Raw genomic sequence first — 22,649 nt, 5'->3', positions numbered from 1 at the left:
TATTGTTTCAGTCTTATTTTGGGGTTGAGTCTTATGGGGGTTGAGAATGTAAAAACTAGGTCACTGTTTGCTAGCTGACATTTTAAACATTTAGTACATTTTTCTCTCATTTGAAACTAAAGTTTATGTAAAACGGTGTGTTCTTTATTGTTAAAAATAAAAAATCTAAATAAATATAAATGTTAATTCTGAATTTAGGTTAAACAAATGTAAATGCTAATTTAAGTTAAACATAAATGTTGAATCTAAATTTATTGTGTACATATTGACAATGATCTAGAATATATTGTGTTCCATCATTTTGTCAAAGAAAGAAATTTGAGCTAAAATATCTCGGCTATGAAACAGTGACAAAGTGTAAATGGTTATACTATTTGTCCAAAGGGAATTCTTGTCTTTTAACTCTTTTGGTTTGTTTAAAGAATCTAACACTTTAAAAAAAAAAAAAAAAGCTTTGACTATTGGACATGTTTTGTTGTTTTTTAGGTGTGGCAGCTGGTATTTTAATGTTAGGTTTTCTTTAAAGGAAACGAGCCCTGCCCTTTTTTAATGCAGGACGTACCATGTGAGCAATGGCTGACAAAAAAAAGGCTTAAGGAGCTTTAGCAGCAAAGTGTGTTGAATACGACTTCCCCACGTCTCACTAAACGCTCCAAACTGGGACGTGGTTCTCAGACGCTCTGGCATGGAGACCAACCTGTTGTTCAGGTTTTGCTCAGTGCAGATACTGAAGAAAAGGTGCAGGGTTCATGAAAGGAAAAACAAACCAAGCCTATGTCGCACATTGTCCTTTTATTATTTGAGAAGAAACTTGAAAAGGTGAATCATTGTTTTACTCGATACATAAGGATGTTGAAAAGCAATTGTTTGAAAAAGTACTTCCTGTTTTAAACAACTTCCTATAATGTAAGTGCTTTTAATTGTAATGGCGTTTGATCAGTTCCTTCTGACCATTTAAGAACAATCAACTTTAGTTACATCTACTAGTTAACCAACTTTAAACAATGTACAGATTCATTATGTGCATTCTCGTTTCTCTAATGGCAAAGCTCTTTTCCTTCGATCCTCCCTCCCTCCCGCCCATTCATCTCCATAGCAACACAGGTACTAAAGCACTTCTGAAACCAGTTCATGCACGTTGGGTATCAGATTTCCTCCTAGCCCCGCCCCCTGTGCTCTGTGGAATACTACAGGAATGAAGGCTTGTTCAGCTATACCTGGTGCAGGTATCAGCATGTCAGCTCTGGAAACCAATCAGGAGGAGAGAAAAAGTTGAAATGGATCAAGGTTTCTCACAGAAACTTTTGAATGAATGGCAGAAAATTCCACAAATGAAAATGGAACCAGAAAACAAAGCAGAAAAAAGCCATACAGGGAAAATGGGACTGATTTGATATAGTGTTACTTATTAAAATGGAAAGGAATTTGATATCAACATCAGTTAAGCTCAACTAGTTGAAGCAAAATGTGTCACTATTACGATAAGAGGGCGGGGAAAAGCACATTCCGGCTTTCCATTGGCTTTCGGAAATATTCCAACCATTCACAGAGCTAGATTTGGTTCAAATCCCTCCTACTTTGCATTAGGTCTACCAATATTACTAGTGAAATCTTTGGCTTTACTAGTAAACTAAAAACAGTCTACTAGTACTGCTAGTGAGATTTTAAACGTACTAGTAGTACTAGTGAAGCACTTTACTAGTAAAGGTTTTTGACTCATGAGTAAGTAGACTTTTCTAATACACAAAATAATCTATTAGTAGATATTACTAGTTTACTAGTAAAGCTTTGAGTTTTTACTTGTAGCATATTTAAAATCTACTAACTAGTACTACTAGTTAGTAGTAAGCTCTACTACTAGTGCACCACAACCTAGTAAACTAATAAAACAAGATTTTGCTTCACTAGTAGTACTAGTATCAGTGATAGACCGATACATCGGCCGGGCGATATTATCGGTGTATCGGCATCGGCCGATGCTGGCTGCTGCGTTCACCAAACCGCATTATTTACAAAAAGCAGAAATATATTTTACTTGTTCTTATTCTACATCAGCTGTTTTTAATATTTGTTAAATATTTTTTACTTGTTGCCTCACCTTTGTTATTTTCAATAAATGTTCATTTTTTAAAAATTGAGACTCGTACCATTTGTTTTCACGATTGTGTAATTTTTATGATGTAAATTGAGGGAGCAAGAGCAGTATTGGCTCAAACAAATCAGCAGTCCGTATCGGTCATCGGCTGTCCCCCAATTTCCACTGGATGCGGCTCCGCTGCGTTACGTCACCGTCACCAGAGCTGATAGGTTTCCACTTTAGTCTGTGTTAATTTCCACCAGGTCCGCTGCGGTGCGTGTCTGCTCCTTCCCAGATGTGGTAGTCCGGTGCCCTCCACCAGATATACACAGGGCGTCTATTTCTGGTGGACACCGGAACACGACGCATCAATCAGCACAGAGCAAATGAAGCTAAACAGGAAAATAAGCACGTTCTCAACAATAAAATATCAGGTTACTTTTCAAAATAAAACACTTCAGATTCTATTTCAAGTAAATACATCACCAAAACGTCATAATGTGTAAAAAAAAAATCACATCCACTATATTGTTTCCTCTCATACTGTAACTGTACTGTAAACTGCAGCAACTTTGATTCAGTTCATGTTAAACTGGTGCAGTTTTATCTCTTCTCTGTTGGCTGTTGCTAAAAAATGTGTCTATGACAAATCCAGAGTCCAACCTTCTTGTTCTCCTTCGTTAGGAACACTGACCTGTTTATCTGTTTATTGTTGTGTTTAGAACACATACATTTAACTGCGTTCTCGCCGGATTATATAAATATCGTGAGAACTGCTCTGTCTCGTGACGTCACAGTCGTTCAACCGGAGAGCACCGCGGTGGACAGCGGTGAAAAACCGGATCGGTGCCGTGGCGCAGCGGAGATGTATCCAGTGGAAACCCCAGGTAAGGGGAAAATAATCGGTATCAGCATCGGCCCAAAAAAACCCTTATCGGTCGATCCCTAACTAGTATGCTCAAATCCCATTAGTAATACTAGGAGACTGTTTTAAGTCTACTAAAAATACTAGTACTAGTAAACCTAATGCAAATGAAGTGGGCGGGATTATAACCCAAATACAGCTCTCTGATTGGTTGTGACATTTTTGAAGGCCAATGGCAAGCCTGAGTTTGCTTTCCCCGCCTCCTTATGAGCATATAAGGCTTACAACCGTGGCTCAGTGGTAGAGTGGGTCATTCAATAACCAATGGGCCGGGGCTCGTTGTGTCCTTGTGCAAGGCACTTCACCCACATTGCCCAGTTCGATAGTGTGTGAGTGAGTGTTGGTGGTGGTCAGAGGGACCAATGGTTCATTATGGCAGCCTCGCTTATGTCAGTCTGTCCCAGGGCAGCTGTAGCTACAGTAGTAGCTTACCACCACTAAGTATGGAGTGAAAGAATAATGCACATCAATGTAAAGCACTTTGAGTGTCTATGATAAAGCACAATATGAAATCCAACGCATTATTATTATTATCAGAATTAACAAACGATGCCCATTTTCAGATCAATACAATGATTGACGACCAACGTCTCCATCATCAGTGAGTGACTCATGGCAGCTTTAAATGCCTTTTAAATGAGCTCAATATTCACATTTTCTGTTTGTTCATGTGACTTTTTATGAAAGAGGAGCAAAGCTCGAACAGCTTCTTTTTATTCATTTATTTATTTGTCACGCAGCAGCCCAAAGAAACCGTGCACACATGATGGGAACATGCTCACTCAGCTAAAAATAAGAAGAAAGAGCGAGGGATCGAAGTCATGATAATTGAGGTTTGTTCGGAGTTAATTTGTCCTGATAATCTGCTCTGAAATATTAAACTTGTTCAATATTTACGACTAAAACTCCTAGAGAGTGTGTGTGTGTGTGTGTGTGAGAGGAAAGATGACAACTCCCGACTTATGACCCCGTGATTTGTGACGCAGCACAAAATGTAGCCAATCAGGAATCGAGCTGGCTGAGAAACACGTAATGCTGCGTTCAAGGTAACTCGCAACTCTGCATTTCCAGGTTGAAAATTCCGATTTTCGATGTTAAACCGAGTTCAGCAGCAGCATGTGGAAATATCTCTAACATGGCTGACCACGAAAATAGTAGATTTTTGCCCCCAACTCTGCAGAGTAGGAGCTCCGACTTCAGGTGGTGTTCAAAGTTACTTTTCCAAGTAGGAGGTCAGAAAATCCAGAATTGCTTGGTATGCAGAATTAGATCATATAGCAATATATCCTTTGATCACGTGAGATTTGTGTCTTGGAGGAAGATTTGTGGGACAGAATATTGTGATAAAAGTCAAAGGTTCAAAAGTCAAATCTACAGAAGCTGATTAGGACCAATTCACCATATAGTCTCCATCCAAACTGGTCCTAATGTGTTTCTGTAGCTCCTCAATAGCCACAGATGGACTGAATGCTCCACCTCTAACAAAGTTCACTAGTTTTTCCTTCTGAACAGATTCAGTTTTTGCCCATATCTCTTTAAAGTCCTTAAATATATTACAACACTGTGTTTATGAGCTAAAAGAGAAAGAATCTTTGTTATTAAACCCAACATTAAAATAAAGTTTAATGGATTAATTGATACACGGCCACAATCTGCTGTTTGTTGTCATATGGTGAATTGATCCTAGTCAGCTTCTGTAGATTTGACTTTAATAGCAAACCTTCAACTTTTATCACAATATTGCATTTTGAGTTTAAATTTCAACTTCAATCATGTTTTTTCGAATTTAATCTCAACATCATATTTCAACTTTCATCTTGTCTTTTTGACTTTAATCTCAATGTTTTGCCTAAAACGATTTTCTCCATTATAATTGACCCTAATCCTCTTCTGTACTGTAACACATCAAACATCTCTACACATTTATAGAATCCCTGCCGTTTCCTGCTTTAGATGAACAGATGGAAAATGTGTGCGTTCCCCTTTAAGGTCACATTAAACACACTTGGTTTGTCCTTCCAACCCTTCCTTCCCTCTCACACACACGCACGCACACGCACACACACGCACACACACGCACACACACACACACACACACTTCCCTGTTACTGTTGCTACGCAGAGGCTAGATGTATTTTGGCAGGATTAAAGGTTCTCCTGCTCATGGCTGATCAGTAACTAAAATCACTCTGCTGTTCTCAGCCACACACACACACACACACACACACTTGATTCCTTTTATTTACTCTCCTATCTATTTTAACGGTTTGGGACATTATTCCCAACATTCCTTCTCCTCCCTGTACTTTCTCTCTTTTTTCACTATCACAGCAGCGTGGGGGTCTTGCTGGGCCGCTCTGGGGTTGGGGGGGATTTGCTCCTGAGCTCTTTGCTCTTCAAGCTGAGGGACTGGGCCACCATCAGAGCTGGGGCGGAGAGGTGGTGGGCGGCGGCTTTCTGCTGGTGAGCACTGTTGATGTAACATGAGATGAGGAGCGTGATCTCTCGGATCTGTTCACACAAACAAAATGGATGAATAAGTGTTTGTGAAGCAAAACATAGAGCAGTGTTCCTCTGAACCATTAGCACTACACTTATAGACAGGACAAGGGTTTTTTATATATACGGTACTGTGTGAGGCACAGGAGGAGGCTACTGTTGCTAAGCTTTCTTAGCTTAAAGGTCCTATATCATGCTATATCAACTTTTTTGAGCTTATAACCTTGTTACAATGTCAATTCCTTATCAAAAACACCCCCAAAGAATTATTGGGCTTCCTTCCTGCATCTCTGAGCAACCCTAACTAATCTGATCTGCCCTCTTCTGAAAAACGCGTGGTCAGACTTTTGTGACATCACAAAAGTTCAGGAAGTACCTGCTGCCAGCCACGCCTCCACAGTGTCTCCACACTCTCCCTGAGATAAAGGCATGCAAGCTACATACACAAAATGTGTTCTCTGCATTTAACCCCTTCCTGAGGAGCAGTGGGCAACAACGGTGTAGAACCAAGGGAGCAGTTCCATTTTTAGTATCCGTTATACCGCCTTGTATCTCCTTTGACTTGATCTGACGTGTTTGTGACACAATGTGACGCAGCGGTTGGACAAAACAAATGATTATCACCTTAAATGCACTATTCATGTAGTTAATAGAGATAAGGAGGAAAAGAAAGTAATTTAGCAGTTTAACACTTCAGTGTTTGAAGCAGCTAAATGACTCCAATGCTGCTGATGTGATAAACAGACAACCTGAAACACTGAGACGGACTCATAATCACAATAGCCGCTTAAATAGCCATGTGTTTTACTGTAATGTGAAGCTTTTTGTAGGGATGGGAATTGATAAGAATTCACCCTGATTCCGATTCCATTATTAATACTGCTTATCAATTTGATTCCTTACTGATTCTTTTATTGATTTTCATTGCGTGAGGGAATGAAATAATACAAATGGATTTGTTTGCTTTAACTCTTTATTATATTATCTTTATCTCTTTAATTTCCTGCAGGTATATCAGCTCTCTTTTAATCCACCAGGTATAGATTGTGTTCACTGGATAATAATATATACAAAAGTCCGATATAAAATTGATAAATTATTATTATTATTATTACAACATATGACACATTTTGACATTTGAAAATCATTACTGTGCCGCTTTTGAACTTGAACAACTAATTCAAACATAAAACAAATAATTCTTCAGTAAAAAAGAACATATTAACCAAAAGTACATCTGCACTAATTGTTATGTATTCAAACGGTAAAGCTTTAGTTTAGCCTTTGTTTACATTTCTATAAATGGACCTTCAGAGACGCCGTCCCAATTGTTATATATTACATCTTCCGTGTTTGATTACTTTTGCGCGAGTGTTCAGAACCCGGAAGTGAGCAAACACAGCACAGCTGCAGGTGGAGGAGCTGGATGCTCCGTGGTGGACAGCAAACAACTCTATGGTGGGAGGAGCTTCACTTGGTGCTAGCATAAACACAATATACAGGACCTGGAGGAGTTTATCGTTACGTATTTGTGACGTAAGAGGAACCGATAAGCGGAATTGAAATACAAGCAAACAAACGATTCCTAGGAATTGGATTACTGGGAAACGGTTCTTGGAAAAAAAATTTTTTTGATTCTCATCGCTAGTTTTTTGGCTGAAAACAATAATAACAGTGTGTGAATAGCAAAAACAAAATCGCTATGGGAATCACTGATCTGCCTCGAGAGCGAGGCATGAAGTCTGTGTCTACAGACACGCCCACTCATGAATATGCATAAGTGGGCTCCAAAACAGCCCGTTTTTAGAACTGCTCAGACAGTCATTTTTCAGAGGCTAAAACTATGGAAAACAGGGAAGTTTGGGAAAATAATCCTCAAATACTATGTTGTTGGGGTTCTTAGAACAAATGGAGATGGGTGACAAATAGCATATACTGAACCTTTAAGGCTAACAGCTCCAGAAATAAGTGAAGACACACGTGGCCTTCGGTTTGTTTTGTTCAGCCCCAAAGCAAATGCACGAAAGGTCTCCAAAAACACACAAAACAGCAAAAATAAAGCAAATTACACAAAAATCATGCAGATTTACAAAATAATTGCACAACAGCACATAAAAAATACACAAATTTGCACCAAAAACACAAAAGACGACTAGAAATATACACAGAATGACCAAAATATAAGTGACGCAATAAATATGTGACATGACTCCAATAACACACAAAACTAACTAAAAAAACACACAAAATGAGAGAAAAATACACAAAATAACAACAAAACTACATTTGACTCCAAAACATAAAATTACAACAAAAATGACCACATTCATGTCAGCATTTAGAATGTATGTTGTTCTGTTCTTTCATTGTCTTTTAGTTTTTTTTGTGTTTTTTAAATGTCATTTTGTGTATATTTCTCTGATTTTGCATGTTTTTTTTGTTAGTTTTGTGTGTTATTGGAGTCAATATGTTTTTTGTGTTTCGCATTTAGTATTTTTCTCTCATTTTGTCGTCATTTATTTATTTTTCTCTCATTTAATGTGTTTTTGGTGACATTTTGTGTGTTTTTACTGCATTTTTGCGTATATCTAACTCTGTGCTTTTGCTGTTGTTTTGTGTATTTTCAGTGACATGTTGTCTGTTTTTGGTATTAATTTGTGTGTGTTACTCTCAGTTTATGTGTTTTTGTTATTATTGTGTCTGTTTCCAGTGACATTTTGTCTGTTTTTGGTATTAGTTTGTGTTACTCTCAGTTTGTGTTTTTGTCATTGATTTGTGTATTTTCAATGACATTTTCTCTGTTTTTGGTATTAATTTGTGTGTTACTCTGTTTGTGTTTTTGTCATTGATTTGTGTATTTTCAATGACATTTTCTCTGTTTTTGGTATTAATTTGTGTGTGTTACTCTCAGTTTGTGTTTTTGTCATTGATTTGTGTATTTTCAATGACATTTTCTCTGTTTTTGGTATTAATTTGTGTGTGTTACTCTCAGTTTGTGTTTTTGTCATTGATTTGTGTATTTTCAATGACATTTTCTCTGTTTTTGGTATTAATTTGTGTGTTACTCTCAGTTTGTGTTTTTGTCATTGATTTGTGTGTTTTCAATGACATTTTCTCTGTTTTTGTTATCAATTTGTGCATTTCTTCCTCATCTTGTGTTTATGTTGCTTTTTTGAGAACTTTTGGAGCAAGTCTCTAATTTTGCCACCATTAGCCCATGTCTGCGATCCAACATTGTGATAGAAAACTTGATTTCCTGTATGAATTGTCCTAATGTTTAAAAAGTACAGTTACCTTGGAGGCGTCCATAGCAAACACATGCTTCTCAGTGGGCTTGTCTTTACTGGTGTTGGCGCTCTGACCCACCACCAGCATGAAGTCTTGTTTACAGCCTCCAAACGTCACCACGGTCTTGTAGGGGTGCGACACCAGCAGTTTCTGCACACACACACATACACACACACATACAGGTCATCACTGTGTGGAATCCAGAGGTTAGAGCAAAGGAATCACCGCAGGGAGCAACATACGATGGAGTTGTGCTCCAGAATGCTGAGGCCGTCTTCATACACTGCCAGCCACACACACACGCCTGCTTCAGGAGACGCACTGACCCACTGGAACCAAAAAGGAAACTTTGATTAACTTTTAGATTGAACACAAAGCAACAGATTGTGGGAACATTATAACTTAGCATAAAACAGTGTTGCTTGTCCTCAAATAGTTACAAAGTGATTGATTTGATTGATGCCCCTATTTTGAACATGTGAAATTATAAAAGAACAGTTTAGAAAACAAAAAAAGGAAAAATGATGAATTACAACAGCAGAAAAATCCATGTATCCTTCGTTCTTTGGTTATTCCGTTTTAAAACCAAATCAAAATAACAAATAAACAGTGTGGTTATTTTTGTTTTACTGACTTAAAAGTAAAACAGTAATACAGAAAAATAAAAAAACAGACATGCAGCATTTTTCTGTTTTAACATTAAATATTTTTCTGTTTGTGTAATATTTTAATATTTAAGGGAAACTAGGACAAAACTTTCATGTTTTAATCTCACCACACAGAGGGGACACACAGGGGGGCGGACTTTTACTCCCAGACAAATAAAGGAGCAACACATAAGTCACATTACTGATGAACTGGTGAATAGAAACGTTATTCATACATAAATAAATCAAAAACAAAATAAAAATGGATGTTACATAAAACATGCACATGATATGTGATTAAAGGAACCAGAGGTGGTGTAATGAATCTAATGGAGCTCATTGTTTCTTGTGATCAACAAAAAAAAAATATAAATGCAAACAAAAACAAAAAAAAAACACAAATACAAAAAAAAAAAAAGAAAAACGCAAAAAGCCACAACACAAATATAATATTATATTTAGCTTTTAGAATCACTTGAGCATTATGCCATGTTACTAATCATAGCTATTAAAATGAATAATCTGAACTGAAGTCAGTGTGGTGATGTTGGCTAATGTTACAATGAAAATAGAACAAGTTTAGATTATTTGATTATGAAAATAATGTTGAAACACATTGAATAAGAGCTTATAGAATTTAAATGCATACATTTAAATTGTATTTAGTATTTTGAAACTGGATTTATTTGCTTTGAAAATTGCTCCAATCACAGGATTTAGAGAAAGGAGGCGTGAGCATAGCACACGAAGGCGCCTCCTCATTGGCTGCCGTGATATATAGTGAAGTGTGTGCACGGTGCAAACGTGTTTTCAGTCTTGGACTAATTTTAGACACACAAGTAATTGTTTTCCTTCTAAACAGATAATCTAATGTTCCATTTTCCTATATTTTGTGTGCATCATTTTGCGTGGCGACGTGTTTTACCGGTGCACATTCAGCTCTCGTGCGCGATTTCATGCACTTCCGTGAGAGGAGGAGACTGGGAGGGATTATCAGAGTGGGGGGCGGGATTTATGGTTCGAATTCAGCCACGCCCCTCTGTCATGGTTCAAGAATCAGGTGGTGCAGCTTTAAAGTCTTTCAACATTGGTTGTTTTTCGTTTGTCTTCATGTTTTTGTATTTGGAAATCGTCTGACACCTATCGGCATGTTGTTTTGTATGTTTTTGCTATCATTTTCAGTTTTGGAGTTAATTTCTGGTTCACATGTGGTTCCCGGGCCGCCAGTTGTCTACTTCTGAACTACACGTACATAAGAGACTGTACCCTTTCATATAAAAGCAGAATGCAAATGTAGGTGTGTTTAGTCCCTTTAACAAAATCAAAGCAGCATGGCAGAGTAATCTCCGACAGTTAAAGGGTGGAGTTGCTTGTGTCACATTGAGTTTGATTAGTAAAAGCACAGGAATGTAACAATATAGCAAAGGGCTTCTGAGCCTCTTTGTGTTCAAAACAACATAGGATTGAATTTGGATTCACAAATTATTCAAAACCTTTGCAATGAAATAACACTTCAGCTTCTGTATTATATGACCTCGGCCTAATTTTGTGCAGCCACCAAAGAATACAAAAAATGACAGAAGAATACACAAAGTGAAAACAAAAATTAAAAAAAATACAACAAAAACACAAAAGATTACTTCAAAAAACACACAAAAAGAATCCAAGAATAAAAAATGACATCACAAACATATACAAAAATGACAACAAAAACAAACAAAAATGACTCAAACACAAAATGACAACAAAGACACACAAAGCTACATAAAAACAGGTCAAAAATAGGAAAACATTTACAAAAAATATGCAAAAATGACTCCAAATATAGAAAAATGACAAACAAAACACAGAAAGCTACATAAAAGAACATAAAAAATAGGAACAAACATACAAAATCACAACAAAATCACACAAAACTTTTTCCAAAAAATTTAAATTTAAAACAAAAACACATAAAGCAACACGGAAAAACCCCATCAAAATAGCAACGTACAAAATGACATTCAAAATACACAAAAATGACAGCAAAAACACACAAAGCTACATAAAAGAACATCAAAAAATGGAAAAAACTATACAAAGTGACACCAAAAACATGCAAAGTCCAGAAACACAGAATGACAACAAATACAAACAAAACGGCAAAAAAAAAATCTTACAAAATAAAGAGTAAAACACAAACCCCTTGTTGTTTCCTGTGTTAATGCTCAGATTGATCATGTGACCCTCAGATCAAACACAATCACATTCTTGTGTCCCCGCTGTGATAAAAGTTGTTCCTCTGTGTATTATTGTATTTGGATCATTTATGCACATGTAGACACTCACCTCTGCTTCAAACAGTTTGGCACCAAAGAAAGGCCACTTCCTGGCAACGGTCAGGTAGATCCTGACACACTCTGATGAACTTCGACCTCTGAGGGACGCCCAGCGAGCTGAGAGTTGCTGCACCAACTGTCTGTAAGACATCATCACTACGTCACAACATCCGAGCTGGAGACTGTTTAAGGGTTTTGGTTTTTCCACTGAACCAAAGGTGTTTTTCATGGTTTCATCACGGGTACCTGAGCTGCTCCTCAGATGAAGCCCCGCGATAGTGTTTGGGGTAGAATTTCTCTAAAACTTGCTTCACAGTTTGAGTAGACTTCATAGAAGATCCAGAGAAATCTCCAAACTCCACCTGGTGAAGGAGAGGAGGTTTAGTCAGTCTGTCAGTCAGTCAGTACTCCACAGAGCCGTGTTTTAGCCACACTCATGCTATTGGAATAATGTTAGTAGGTGGCAGTAGTCCAATAAAACAACACTGTTGTTTTAATAGTGTTACAAATACAGAGTAGGCTAGGATTAGTGCACATAGTGACAAAATACACCACCTCAGACATTTTTATATGACATTTTATTCAAACTGGATTTATATTTGAAAAAGTTCAAGTATAGAATACAGTCGTTTGATGACTGATGTGTGTGATGTGTTAATTTGAAAACAAATAATACTTTTGAAAAACTCTAAAAACATAATTTTAATCAGTAATTTCAAAGAAAATAATTAATTACTAGACATTTCAGGTGACCCCACATGGTGTAACGTAACACAGAAATAGTTAAATCCTGAAATGGAATAATGAAAATTTTAAACCAGAAACTTGGAGGCTCGACTAAAATCTCAAATATTATATTTGATCATTAAAAAATATCAAAATCCATTACAAGAACCCTTTAAAGCAGGAGTTCTCACCCTGGGACCCACATTTTGCCACAGGCATTAATTCGCGACACACTTTTTTCTTTTTTTTAGAATTCTTCAGACCAAGTTTTGTTTTTCAAAAACAGCTGTTGAAAACACACATACATAATCTTTTTTAAAACATCAATCTATATATTTTCATGTGTAACATGCGTTTAACAGCATGCCTGTCAAAAAAAAAGTTTCTTTCAAAATAAAAGACAAGTTCAACATGAAAGACATAATTTTTTATTTATTTTTGACCAGCGACCCACCTAGTACTGGTCAGCGACTCAATGCTTTAAAGGTCCAGTATGATGCTATTTTTCACTCATCTCCATTTGTTCTAAGAACCCCAACAACATAGTTTTTTAGGTTAATTTTCCCAAACTTGCCTGTTTTCTGAAGTTTTAGTCTCTGCAAAGTTAATTTCATGATGCTCCCAAAAACAGGCCGTATTGGGGCCTTCATGCATATGAATGAGTGGGCGTGTCTATAGACACTGACTACACGCCACAGCTGTTCACCATAGCAATTGTCTTTTGCTATTCACACACTTTTATTATTGTTTTCAGCCAAAAAACTGCAAATTACAGTAAAAGACATGGATATTTAAGCAGCTATTGTGATTGTGAGTCCAACAAACACAGCTTCAGGGAGTGTGTGTGTGGCAGCAGCGCTAAGTCACTTTCCTGTCATGCTCACCTCTTCTAAACACAGAATCAGTCCATTTCAGTCGATAAGTCACATTGGGTCAGAAACACGTCTGATCATGTCAAAGGCAATACGAGGCGATATAACGGCTACCAAAAGTGGAACTGATTGTGAGCGCTCACACTGTGCTTCGGATTATCTATGTACTGGATTATCTATATACTGAATAATCTACAGTACAGTATATACTGAACGTAAATATATTATCAGTGGATAAAGGTACTAGTGGTTTGATGGAGCAGTTGTAGGATCACTGGTTCTAATCTCACTGGTTCATCACTATGGGATGTTGATCAGTCCTTTATATTAACCCTAACTGCTCCCGGGGTGCTACACCGTGGCTACCCACTGCTCCTCAGGGAGGGGTTAAATGTGTATGTAGCTTTACATAGATGACAATAAAATATAACGTATATTTTATATCAAACTGCAGTGTTTGTTTTAGCTGTGAGGTTGTTTGAGAGGGAGGAGGAGCCAGGATTGTCAGGAGGAGGAGTTTCCACCTTATTATGTATTATTGGGGGAAAAAGCCAACTGTCCCGTTTGGAGCTGACTTTTTACAAAATGTGGAATAACAAGGGAGGAAACAGAACTTTTTTTAACTTTGTCTCTCTGAATGAGGTTAAAGGAATGTATATCACTGTAGCAGAACCATTAGAAAGTCAATTTTTCATTATACTGCCCCTTTAAGATTGAAAAAGCTTAAAATAAACCTTCTCTATTCTAAAGTTGACCCACAAATTACCCACTCTTAATCCACAGCTGAGTAATGATAGAAAATATAACAACTGTGTGAATCCTTTTTATTTGTGCTATGGATTTCAGACCTTCCATCATGGAGGTCCTCTGGCACAAGCTTTTTTTTAAAATGAAATCTAAGAACCTTTGAAGAGGCAGCTTTTCACTTTTGGACCAGCCTGGCTTTGGTGTTTTGTTCAAGCTGAATAAAAGGTAGGACCTGAGCAAGCAGGGCGGCCATTTCCAGAGCCAGTTCTTTGTTGACTGGGAAGTGTCCTGCCACGATGGCTCGGCTCGTCTGATAGACCAACAGCAGCCGCTCCCTCTCTGACTCGCCCCTGACCTGGAGAGAGAAGTACATCCTGCATGGGAATGGAAAGAAAAGGGACACAATTACACAAATACAATTACACAAATACACGGGAACAAAGTATTACAATTCAAGTGTAATATATTCTATTCTAACACTTTAAGTAAGTCATATGTTCTCTACACTTTTCAGCCTTTTAAACTATCCAACTAATCTTAAGATAAAGCATTTCACTATAAACTGAAATTATTGATACAATTATTTTTATGGTGGTGTTGGATTCAATTTTACAAAGATTCATTTTAGCAGCAAAACCATAAAAAAATTCATTCCACAATGATATGATAGACCAGGCATGGGACACTGGTGGCGTCTAATTTTGTTAGAATTAAATTACACAAAATGACTCCAAAAAGACACAAATCAGTAAATAAAACAAACAAGAAAATGCACAAAAACAGAGAAAATGACAGTGACTACAAATAAATAACTGACAAATATACAAAAGGACAACAAAATAAGTACAATAATAATAAAGTGACTCCAAAAACAGAAAAAATGACTCATAACACACAAAACAACAAAAATATGCAGAATTACAGAGTACAAAATGTGTACAAACATTGACGAATTGAGTCCAAAAATACACAAAAATGAAAAAAGTACAACAAAAATACAGAAAACCACAACAAACACACACAAACCCTCTGTAAATTAATGTGAAAATAAAAAGCCCTAAAAATACCAATTTAATACTAAATAAATTAACAAAAACCACATCAATACAGTCCAATTAAAATGTCAGTCTTCAAAGCACATGACAAGCAGAGACTATGTTAAGGAACTAACATAAAAAATACAAAACATTTACAAAACAACAACAAAAACACACAGTAAGCCTTTGTTGTTTTCTGTTCTAATGCTCTGATTGGTCATTATTCTAATACTGACATTAATGTTGATCATGTGACACTCAGATCTGATACAGTCACATGTTTGTGTCCCTATCTTTACTTGTCATCATCGATTGATGCATTAAATCAAAATATAACAAACTACTGTGAAAACAGCTGCTGAAGTGAATATTTCCACGTCCTCCTCACCTGTTCTTATAGGTGAGACGAACTGTCCTGGTGTTCTCACACTTTCCCGTGTGTTGTTCCTTTGATGCTTGTTCCCACTTGGCAATGATGTCACATATCTGTGGATGACATGAGGAGAACTGGTGTTAGGAGAACTGAGGGGAGGAGAACTGGTGTTAGGAGAACTGGTGTTAGGAGAACTGGTGAGAGGAGAACTGGTGTTAGGAGAACTGGTGTTAGGAAAACTGGTGTTAGGAGAACTGGTGTTAGGAGAACTGGTGAGAGGAGAACTGGTGAGAGGAGAACTGGTGAAAGGAGAACTGGTGAGAGGAGAACTGAGGGGAGGAGAACTGGTGAGAGGAGAACTGGTGCTAGGAGAAAGAAGGGGAGGAGAACTGGTGAGAGGAGAACTGGTGTGAGGAGAACTGAGGGGAGGAGAACTGGTGAGAGGAGAACTGGTGTGAGGAGAACTGGTGTTAGGAGAACTGGTGTTAGGAGAACTGGTGTTAGGAGAACTGGTGTTAGGAGAACTGGTGTTAGGAGAACTGGTGAGAGGAGAACTGGTGTTAGGAGAACTGGTGTTAGGAGAACTGGTGAGAGGAGAACTGGTGTTAGGAGAACTGGTGTTAGGAGAACTGGTGTTAGGAGAACTGGTGTTAGGAGAACTGGTGAGAGGAGAACTGGTGAGAGGAGAACTGGTGAGAGGAGAACTGGTGAAAGGAGAACTGGTGAGAGGAGAACTGAGGGGAGGAGAACTGGTGCTAGGAGAAAGAAGGGGAGGAGAACTGGTGAGAGGAGAACTGGTGAGAGGAGAACTGGTGAGAGGAGAACTGGTGAGAGGAGAACTGGTGAGAGGAGAACTGGTGAGAGGAGAACTGGTGTGAGGAGAACTGGTGTGAGGAGAACTGGTGAGAGGAGAACTGGTGAGAGGAGAACTGAGGGGAGGAGAACTGGTGAGAGGAGAACTGGTGAGAGGAGAACTGGTGTTAGGAGAACTGATGAGAGGAGAACTGGTGAAAGGAGAACTGGTGAGAGGAGAACTGGCGCTAGGAGAACTGGTGTTAGGAGAACTGGTGAGAGGAGAACTGGTGAAAGGAGAACTGGTGTTAGGAGAACTGGTGTTAGGAGAACTGGTGTTAGGAGAACTGGTGAAAGGAGAACTGGCGCTAGGAGAGAAGGGGAGGAGAACTGGTGAGAGGAGAACTGGTGTTAGGAGAACTGGTGTTAGGAGAACTGGTGAGAGGAGAACTGGTGAAAGGAGAACTGGTGTTAGGAGAACTGGTGTTAGGAGAACTGGTGAAAGGAGAACTGGTGTTAGTTGAACTGGTTCCTGTAATCTAAAGATAATCCATCAATAATCTATGAATGAACCTTGAGGTCTCCTTGCAGGCAGTGCTCCACATCTCGCCCTGTTGGGTCGTCGGTGTACAAACTGAAACCAGACACGCCCGTCTTCCTCATGCCCGTGTCTTGGTTGAGGCGACACTGGAACTCATCCACTGATGTTGAAGCGTCAAAACTCACCACCTGAAAAAGAATAGAACAGATTAAATAAAATACACCTTTATTTATCCTCAGAGGGGAGATTCACATTTGCAGCAACACATTATATACAGTATAGGACCAGAAAGTAAAAACTAAAATAAGTATGAATACTAGCATAGGATATTAGTGCAAAAAATGTAAACAAAAGATGATGAACATGTCTGAGACAGCTATGAACTAGAAATCTATCGTAACCACGTGTTTGCTTCTGACCAGGGACACAAACTGACTAAATACTCTGCAGACTACGAGTGTTTAGTATTTGCCAGAACATTATGATAATTTTTACAGGGCAGCCATTAAATCTGTCCTATGGTATGACATCACCAACTGGTTCGGCAACCTAACTGTTAAACTGAAAAGTCAATTACTAAACCTGTCTAAAACTGTGGGCAAGATCATTGGAAGGGCAGTGCTGTTTGAACTCTCAGTCCTCAGACTAGTAAACAATGTTTTAGACAGGAGGTAGTTCCCCTCTGTAAACACAATCGATACAAAAATTATTTTATTCCACTGTCAGTGAAACTCATAAATGAGCAGATTTCCCAGGACGGGCAGAGGTCAGACATCAGGCGTTAACGTATTGCACTTTATCTGGTTCTTGGCAATGTAATTTTATGTATATTTATTCCTTTTATTGTTGTTGTTTTTTTTTACTGTGCAGCAGATTCCTCTGTCCAACACTAAACTGTCCCTAGACGAATAAAGACACTTTGACTTTGATTAGCTTCAGATAGATGTCTTATATATATATATACATATAGAGAGGGGAAAGTAACAGATTACAAATACTCACATTACTGTAATTGAGTAGCTTTTATGGGTACTTGTACTTTTGAGTATATTTCTAAATCAGTAATTTTATTTCTACTTGAGGACATTTTAAAAGAAGTAAAAGTCATTTGTTAAATTTGCACACCCAATCGTTACTGAGGAAATTATTATGTTTTGTTTTAAAATGATCAACAGACAACGTGAAACTACAAAAAATGAAATGACCAGACAACATTCAAATGCATCACATCATAGCCGACCAATCAGATTAAACGTAATGCACAGCGGCTAAACAGCATTGAATGGAGATTATTTCAGATTTGTATTTTAAGAATTGTGCATTCTGAAAAACATTTTATTTTATACAAGTGCCTTTGTGAAAAATAAATTAAAATAAAATTATGTGTGTTCTTTTTCAAGTTTATACAAGAAATATTTACTGTATGCAAGGGAACTGTGGAGAGATAATATAATAAATGTGGGGTGTGAAAGTAAATAGTAACTTTTACTCTGAGTACAATTTAATTTAGTTACTTTTTACTTGAGTATTTTATGTATGGCTTACATGAGTAGGATACATCAGTATCTTATTCCCACAGTAAACGGTAAAATATAAAAATGAAATCCATGTAGGACATATTTTACAATCATACAATCATATTAATTGAATAGTTTTTGTAATACATACAGTCTAATTTTGTGCAAGGCCCAAAGTAAAAGCACAAAAAGCCAAAAAAACAAAAACAAACCAAAACCTATAACATAACAGAAATATATACAAAACAACAACAAAAATAACAGAACATATATAAACGGACATAAAAAAATACACAAAATGACAACAGAAATGAAACAATGATTAATTGGCTCCGTAAGTGAAAAACAGATGTTTAAAAAAATATATAATTTTTTCTTTGATTCCAATTGTTCGCATGAGAATGAAATTCAAAAAGTTGAAAAAAAAAATAATCACTTTTTGAGATTAAATTCTGATAATTTCCAAACATCATCTACAATGACTCTAAAAAATGTTTATTTTTTTAAATGTATGACATTGAAAATGTGTTTAGCAACAATGTGCAAGTATATGTTTACAGTAAAACATTTTGATGTATTTTAAGATAATTTTTTGATGAATCAATAAATTATCTATGTGGATGGTTTGTGTATAGTCTGAGATGAGCTGTAACAAGTTTGATATCAATTGAGGAAATATTTTGGGAGTTTAATATGAATGATGGTATGATGTAAAACAAATGGTTGATTTGTTATGAATTTTCTTCCTGTCACCTATAGGACGATTGGCCTGTTTTTTCAGCTGAGTCAATCTGGGACGGGACTGGATCTTTGTGCAAAAAATGGTTTGTCAATGGGAAGCAGAATATCCTTGGAGAAAAAAGAGAACATGCAGGATAACAATAGGATTCTGGCAGTTTAGGCTGAGTGCTCGGCCACTAATTAGTAATTACAGGAAAATACCAAAACAGGAAGAAAAAAACCCACACAAATTATATAAAATGACGACAAAAATAGACAAAAACACACAAAATGACTCTAAAAACCTACAAAATAACAACAAACACACAGTGTCTACAATAAACAAACAAAACGACTGCAAAAAAACACAAAACAACAAACATTACGACGAAGTATATAACATGACAACAAAATGACTCCAATAACACACAAAACCACAGAAAAATATACAAAATAATAGAAATAAATTAAAAAAAAATTCAATATTCAAATATTAAATGTGTACAAGTACAAGACAGGAAACTGAACCCAGGGTTGGGGTCAGTTTTGACTCTTAAATCAACTGTAAAATACATTACAAAATAATCTCTATCATCAAATTAGTTTCTCATCTATTGGTTACCTTGTTATGCTTCCTAATCAATGAAAATGTAAACATTAATATTTTTGGTGTTGACGTTTGAGGCTTTTTTGTGTCAGTATAAAACAAATGGTAAAATTATCCTTAACAGAAGTGACAGATAAACGTTGATATGAAACATATTTTAATAATTGTCAACAACGTATGTGTAAGCCATAGAACTGTAACATGTTTCACCAGGTTTGACTTTAATCTAATTATAATTGGCAGTTTTTATAGAATTTCCATGACAATCACAATTACAAAGCCAATTTTCTGAACTCAATTACAATTCAATTGTTATTACAACAGCAACAAATTTTTTAAAATTACAATTATAATAATAAAAATCCTTACGTATGCTTACATATGCGGTTCCCTGGCCCCGCGAGCTTGGCCCCCTAATTACATCAGAATTGTAATTAATGATCAATTATGCAATTACAATTACAATTTACCCCAACCCTGTTAAGTACAGGACAGCAAACTGAAAATGAACTGAAGCACATTCTTGTGAAACATTAGTTCATGCAGTGCTAACGTAGTAAAGACTGAGAGGAGTTCAGATACCTCTGTGTGAGTCAGACAGTAAACACAGGTTTCTGTTTCAGTCTATGACCTCATCACTTCCTGGATGAAGGTAGCGGAAGCAGAGAGGGACACAAACAAACACAGAAACCACCCTGATACCTACAGGGTGGGGCTCTGAGTGTGAGTGTCACCACATGAGAAAGGTGTGTGTGTGTGTGTGTGTGTGTGTGTGTGTGTGTGTGTGTGTGTGTGACACTTCAGAGAGAGACTGGGACTGAGTTGTCTCTGTTGATTATTACTCACAGTTGTTGTGTATGTGTGTGTGCATGTGTGTGCATGTGTGTGTGTGTAGTTGTTACCTGGTATGTGTTGTTTAAGAAGTGAACAGGGACACTGAAAGGCAGGGAGTGGTGGTAAGGATTCCTCAGCAGGATGGACAGGATCTCCAGACGAGACGGACGGGCCTGTCTCTCTCCTTTCTGCTGAGTGCGTTCCATAGACCGCTGGCAGTAGATTGAATATTTACCTACCTCTGTCCTGAAAGACAACACAACACTCAGTGGCTGTGTTGTATATGACATACACAGTAGATAATATGAAAAGATTCATTATATGAGAAATACCGAGATGTAAACTATATGGGGAAATTTCCTAAGTATATGCATACTTCCAAAAAAAAGGTGTAAGAAGTACTGAAATATCCTACTCAAGTACAAGCACTGTTACTTGACTGAAAGCCACTCACATTCACTCCTATGGGCTATTTAGTCATGTTGTGGGGCGTGGCACACAGCATGGGGAGAGTATGCAGGCTCCACACAGGGGGACTTATGGGTGCACCCCAGGGCTTGAACCCAGGACCTTCTTGCCGTGAGGCAGACATGCTAACCACTAAGCCACCACACACCTTTTAAGCCTTTGGTTACGCAGGGCTATGTTTCTGTGACCGGTGAAGAAAAAGAAAAGGCACAGATTAAAATCCTACGGGATTCCGCTGACTATCAGTCAGTAATGTTAAGTAACGTCCTAACCCTGTCGGATGAAACTTCATGTGACGCTGATGTGTTAATGTGGGGCATTGGGATGACTGTGATGAGAGTCCCACTGCACATGGAGCATCTGTCACCGTTAGGACCTGTCAAAGTGGAAGTGTGTGCACACCCATTAGTGGTGTTTCGTTTATACTAGGGAAAGATTTAGCTGGAGGAAATGTGTTTCCCTCCCCAGTGGTTCCCAATGATCCGATTCCCATCTCGTCTGTGGCCGCTCCCGCTGACCGCTCTGTGCCACATCTGTTATTTCAACGATTGTGCGTGCAGCTACTTGTTTTCCACATGCGGTCCCGCTACGCACACTCAGAACCAAACTGGTAGTTAAAGCACTCCTTCAGTTCTTCTCTACGTTTGGACTTCCTAGAGAAATCCAAAGAGATTGCGGTACAAATTTGATGGTCAAATTGTTTGCACAGGCTGTTAAAGAGTTAAACATTAAATATGTGATGTCGAGTGCTTACCATCCAGAATCTTAGGGTGCGTTAGAAAGGTTCCACCAAATACTAAAATCCATGCTACGTAAATTCTGTTGACAGTCTGAGAAAGAGTGGGGGTGAGGGTCTGCCCCTACTCATGAAGCTCCCCAAGAATCTCTAGGTTTGAGTTCATGTGATCTCGTGTTCGACCATGCGGTGCGTGGTCCTTTATGTCTGCTTAGAGTGAGATGGACTTCAGATTCTCCTCGGAGTGAGTCCAATATTTTAGATTATGTTAGTGCTTTTCGTGAGCGTTTCCACCGCGTTTGTCGGGTGGCTCAGGAAAATCTAACGGAGGCTCAATCTAAAATGAAACCTCGATTTGACAAAAGGTCGGTGGTGAGAGTTATCCAGCCAGGTGAAGTTTTAGTGTTCCTGCCACTGCCTGGAGGTATTCTTCAGTGTCGATTTCTAGGTCCATGCATAGTGGAAAGTAAATTAGGTGACACCAATTATGTGACTAAAACAAAGAAAACTCAGATGTGCCATGTCAATATGCTGAAACGTTACTTTTCACGAGAGGATCCTCCATGTCACCACCTGACGTGCCTGTGGTGGTCATTTGTGAAGCCGTTCCACAGTATACTGTGAGTGATGATGGCTTAAGAGAGAAAAATGGTTTAATGCCGGTTGCTCGTCTACAAAATGAATCAGAGCTGACATCATTAAGCTGATTGAGGATAATTTAAACGTTTTCTCTGATCATCGTCAGACTTCAGTTTTGAGTGTCATGACATCGATGTGCAGGATCATCTGCCAATCAAACAGCATGCTTATAGGGTGAATCCAACTAAACAAGCTTCAATGAGCTGAATATCTTGTCCAGCATGGGTTAGCTGTCTCAAGCATAAGTGCATGAAGCTCCCCATGTGTCTTAATTCCCAAACCCTAC

The 22,649-nt window shown here is 37.9% G+C and overlaps 1 protein-coding gene and 1 long non-coding RNA gene across 3 annotated transcripts in view; both read right to left on the bottom strand.

Moving 5' to 3' along the window:
• Positions 1 to 3,709: 3,709 nt before the first annotated feature.
• Positions 3,710 to 22,649, bottom strand: part of LOC114476649 (uncharacterized) — a 319,238-nt gene continuing 300,298 nt past the window's right edge. The window contains exon 2 of the long non-coding RNA XR_003675625.1: positions 3,710 to 4,446. This is a non-coding gene — a long non-coding RNA (uncharacterized LOC114476649). The remainder of the gene's footprint in view (positions 4,447 to 22,649) is intronic.
• Positions 4,225 to 22,649, bottom strand: part of plekhh2 (pleckstrin homology domain containing, family H (with MyTH4 domain) member 2) — a 104,995-nt gene continuing 86,570 nt past the window's right edge. For both annotated transcript variants that reach the window (XM_028468453.1, XM_028468454.1), the window contains 9 exons: positions 20,589 to 20,766; positions 16,875 to 17,030; positions 15,525 to 15,622; positions 14,332 to 14,473; positions 12,001 to 12,116; positions 11,765 to 11,894; positions 9,032 to 9,118; positions 8,796 to 8,939; positions 4,225 to 5,513 (listed from right to left, as the gene is read on the bottom strand). In XM_028468453.1, coding sequence (XP_028324254.1) covers positions 5,328 to 5,513; positions 8,796 to 8,939; positions 9,032 to 9,118; positions 11,765 to 11,894; positions 12,001 to 12,116; positions 14,332 to 14,473; positions 15,525 to 15,622; positions 16,875 to 17,030; positions 20,589 to 20,766 — 1,237 coding nt within the window. In that variant the 3' untranslated portion in view covers positions 4,225 to 5,327. The remainder of the gene's footprint in view (positions 5,514 to 8,795; positions 8,940 to 9,031; positions 9,119 to 11,764; positions 11,895 to 12,000; positions 12,117 to 14,331; positions 14,474 to 15,524; positions 15,623 to 16,874; positions 17,031 to 20,588; positions 20,767 to 22,649) is intronic.

The sequence above is a fragment of the Gouania willdenowi genome, chromosome 15 (assembly GCF_900634775.1).
Source record: "Gouania willdenowi chromosome 15, fGouWil2.1, whole genome shotgun sequence".
Classification (NCBI taxonomy): Eukaryota; Metazoa; Chordata; class Actinopteri; order Blenniiformes; family Gobiesocidae; genus Gouania; species Gouania willdenowi.
The sequence above is the reverse complement of the archived record's forward strand: the minus strand, read 5'-3'. Positions and strand labels throughout refer to the sequence as shown.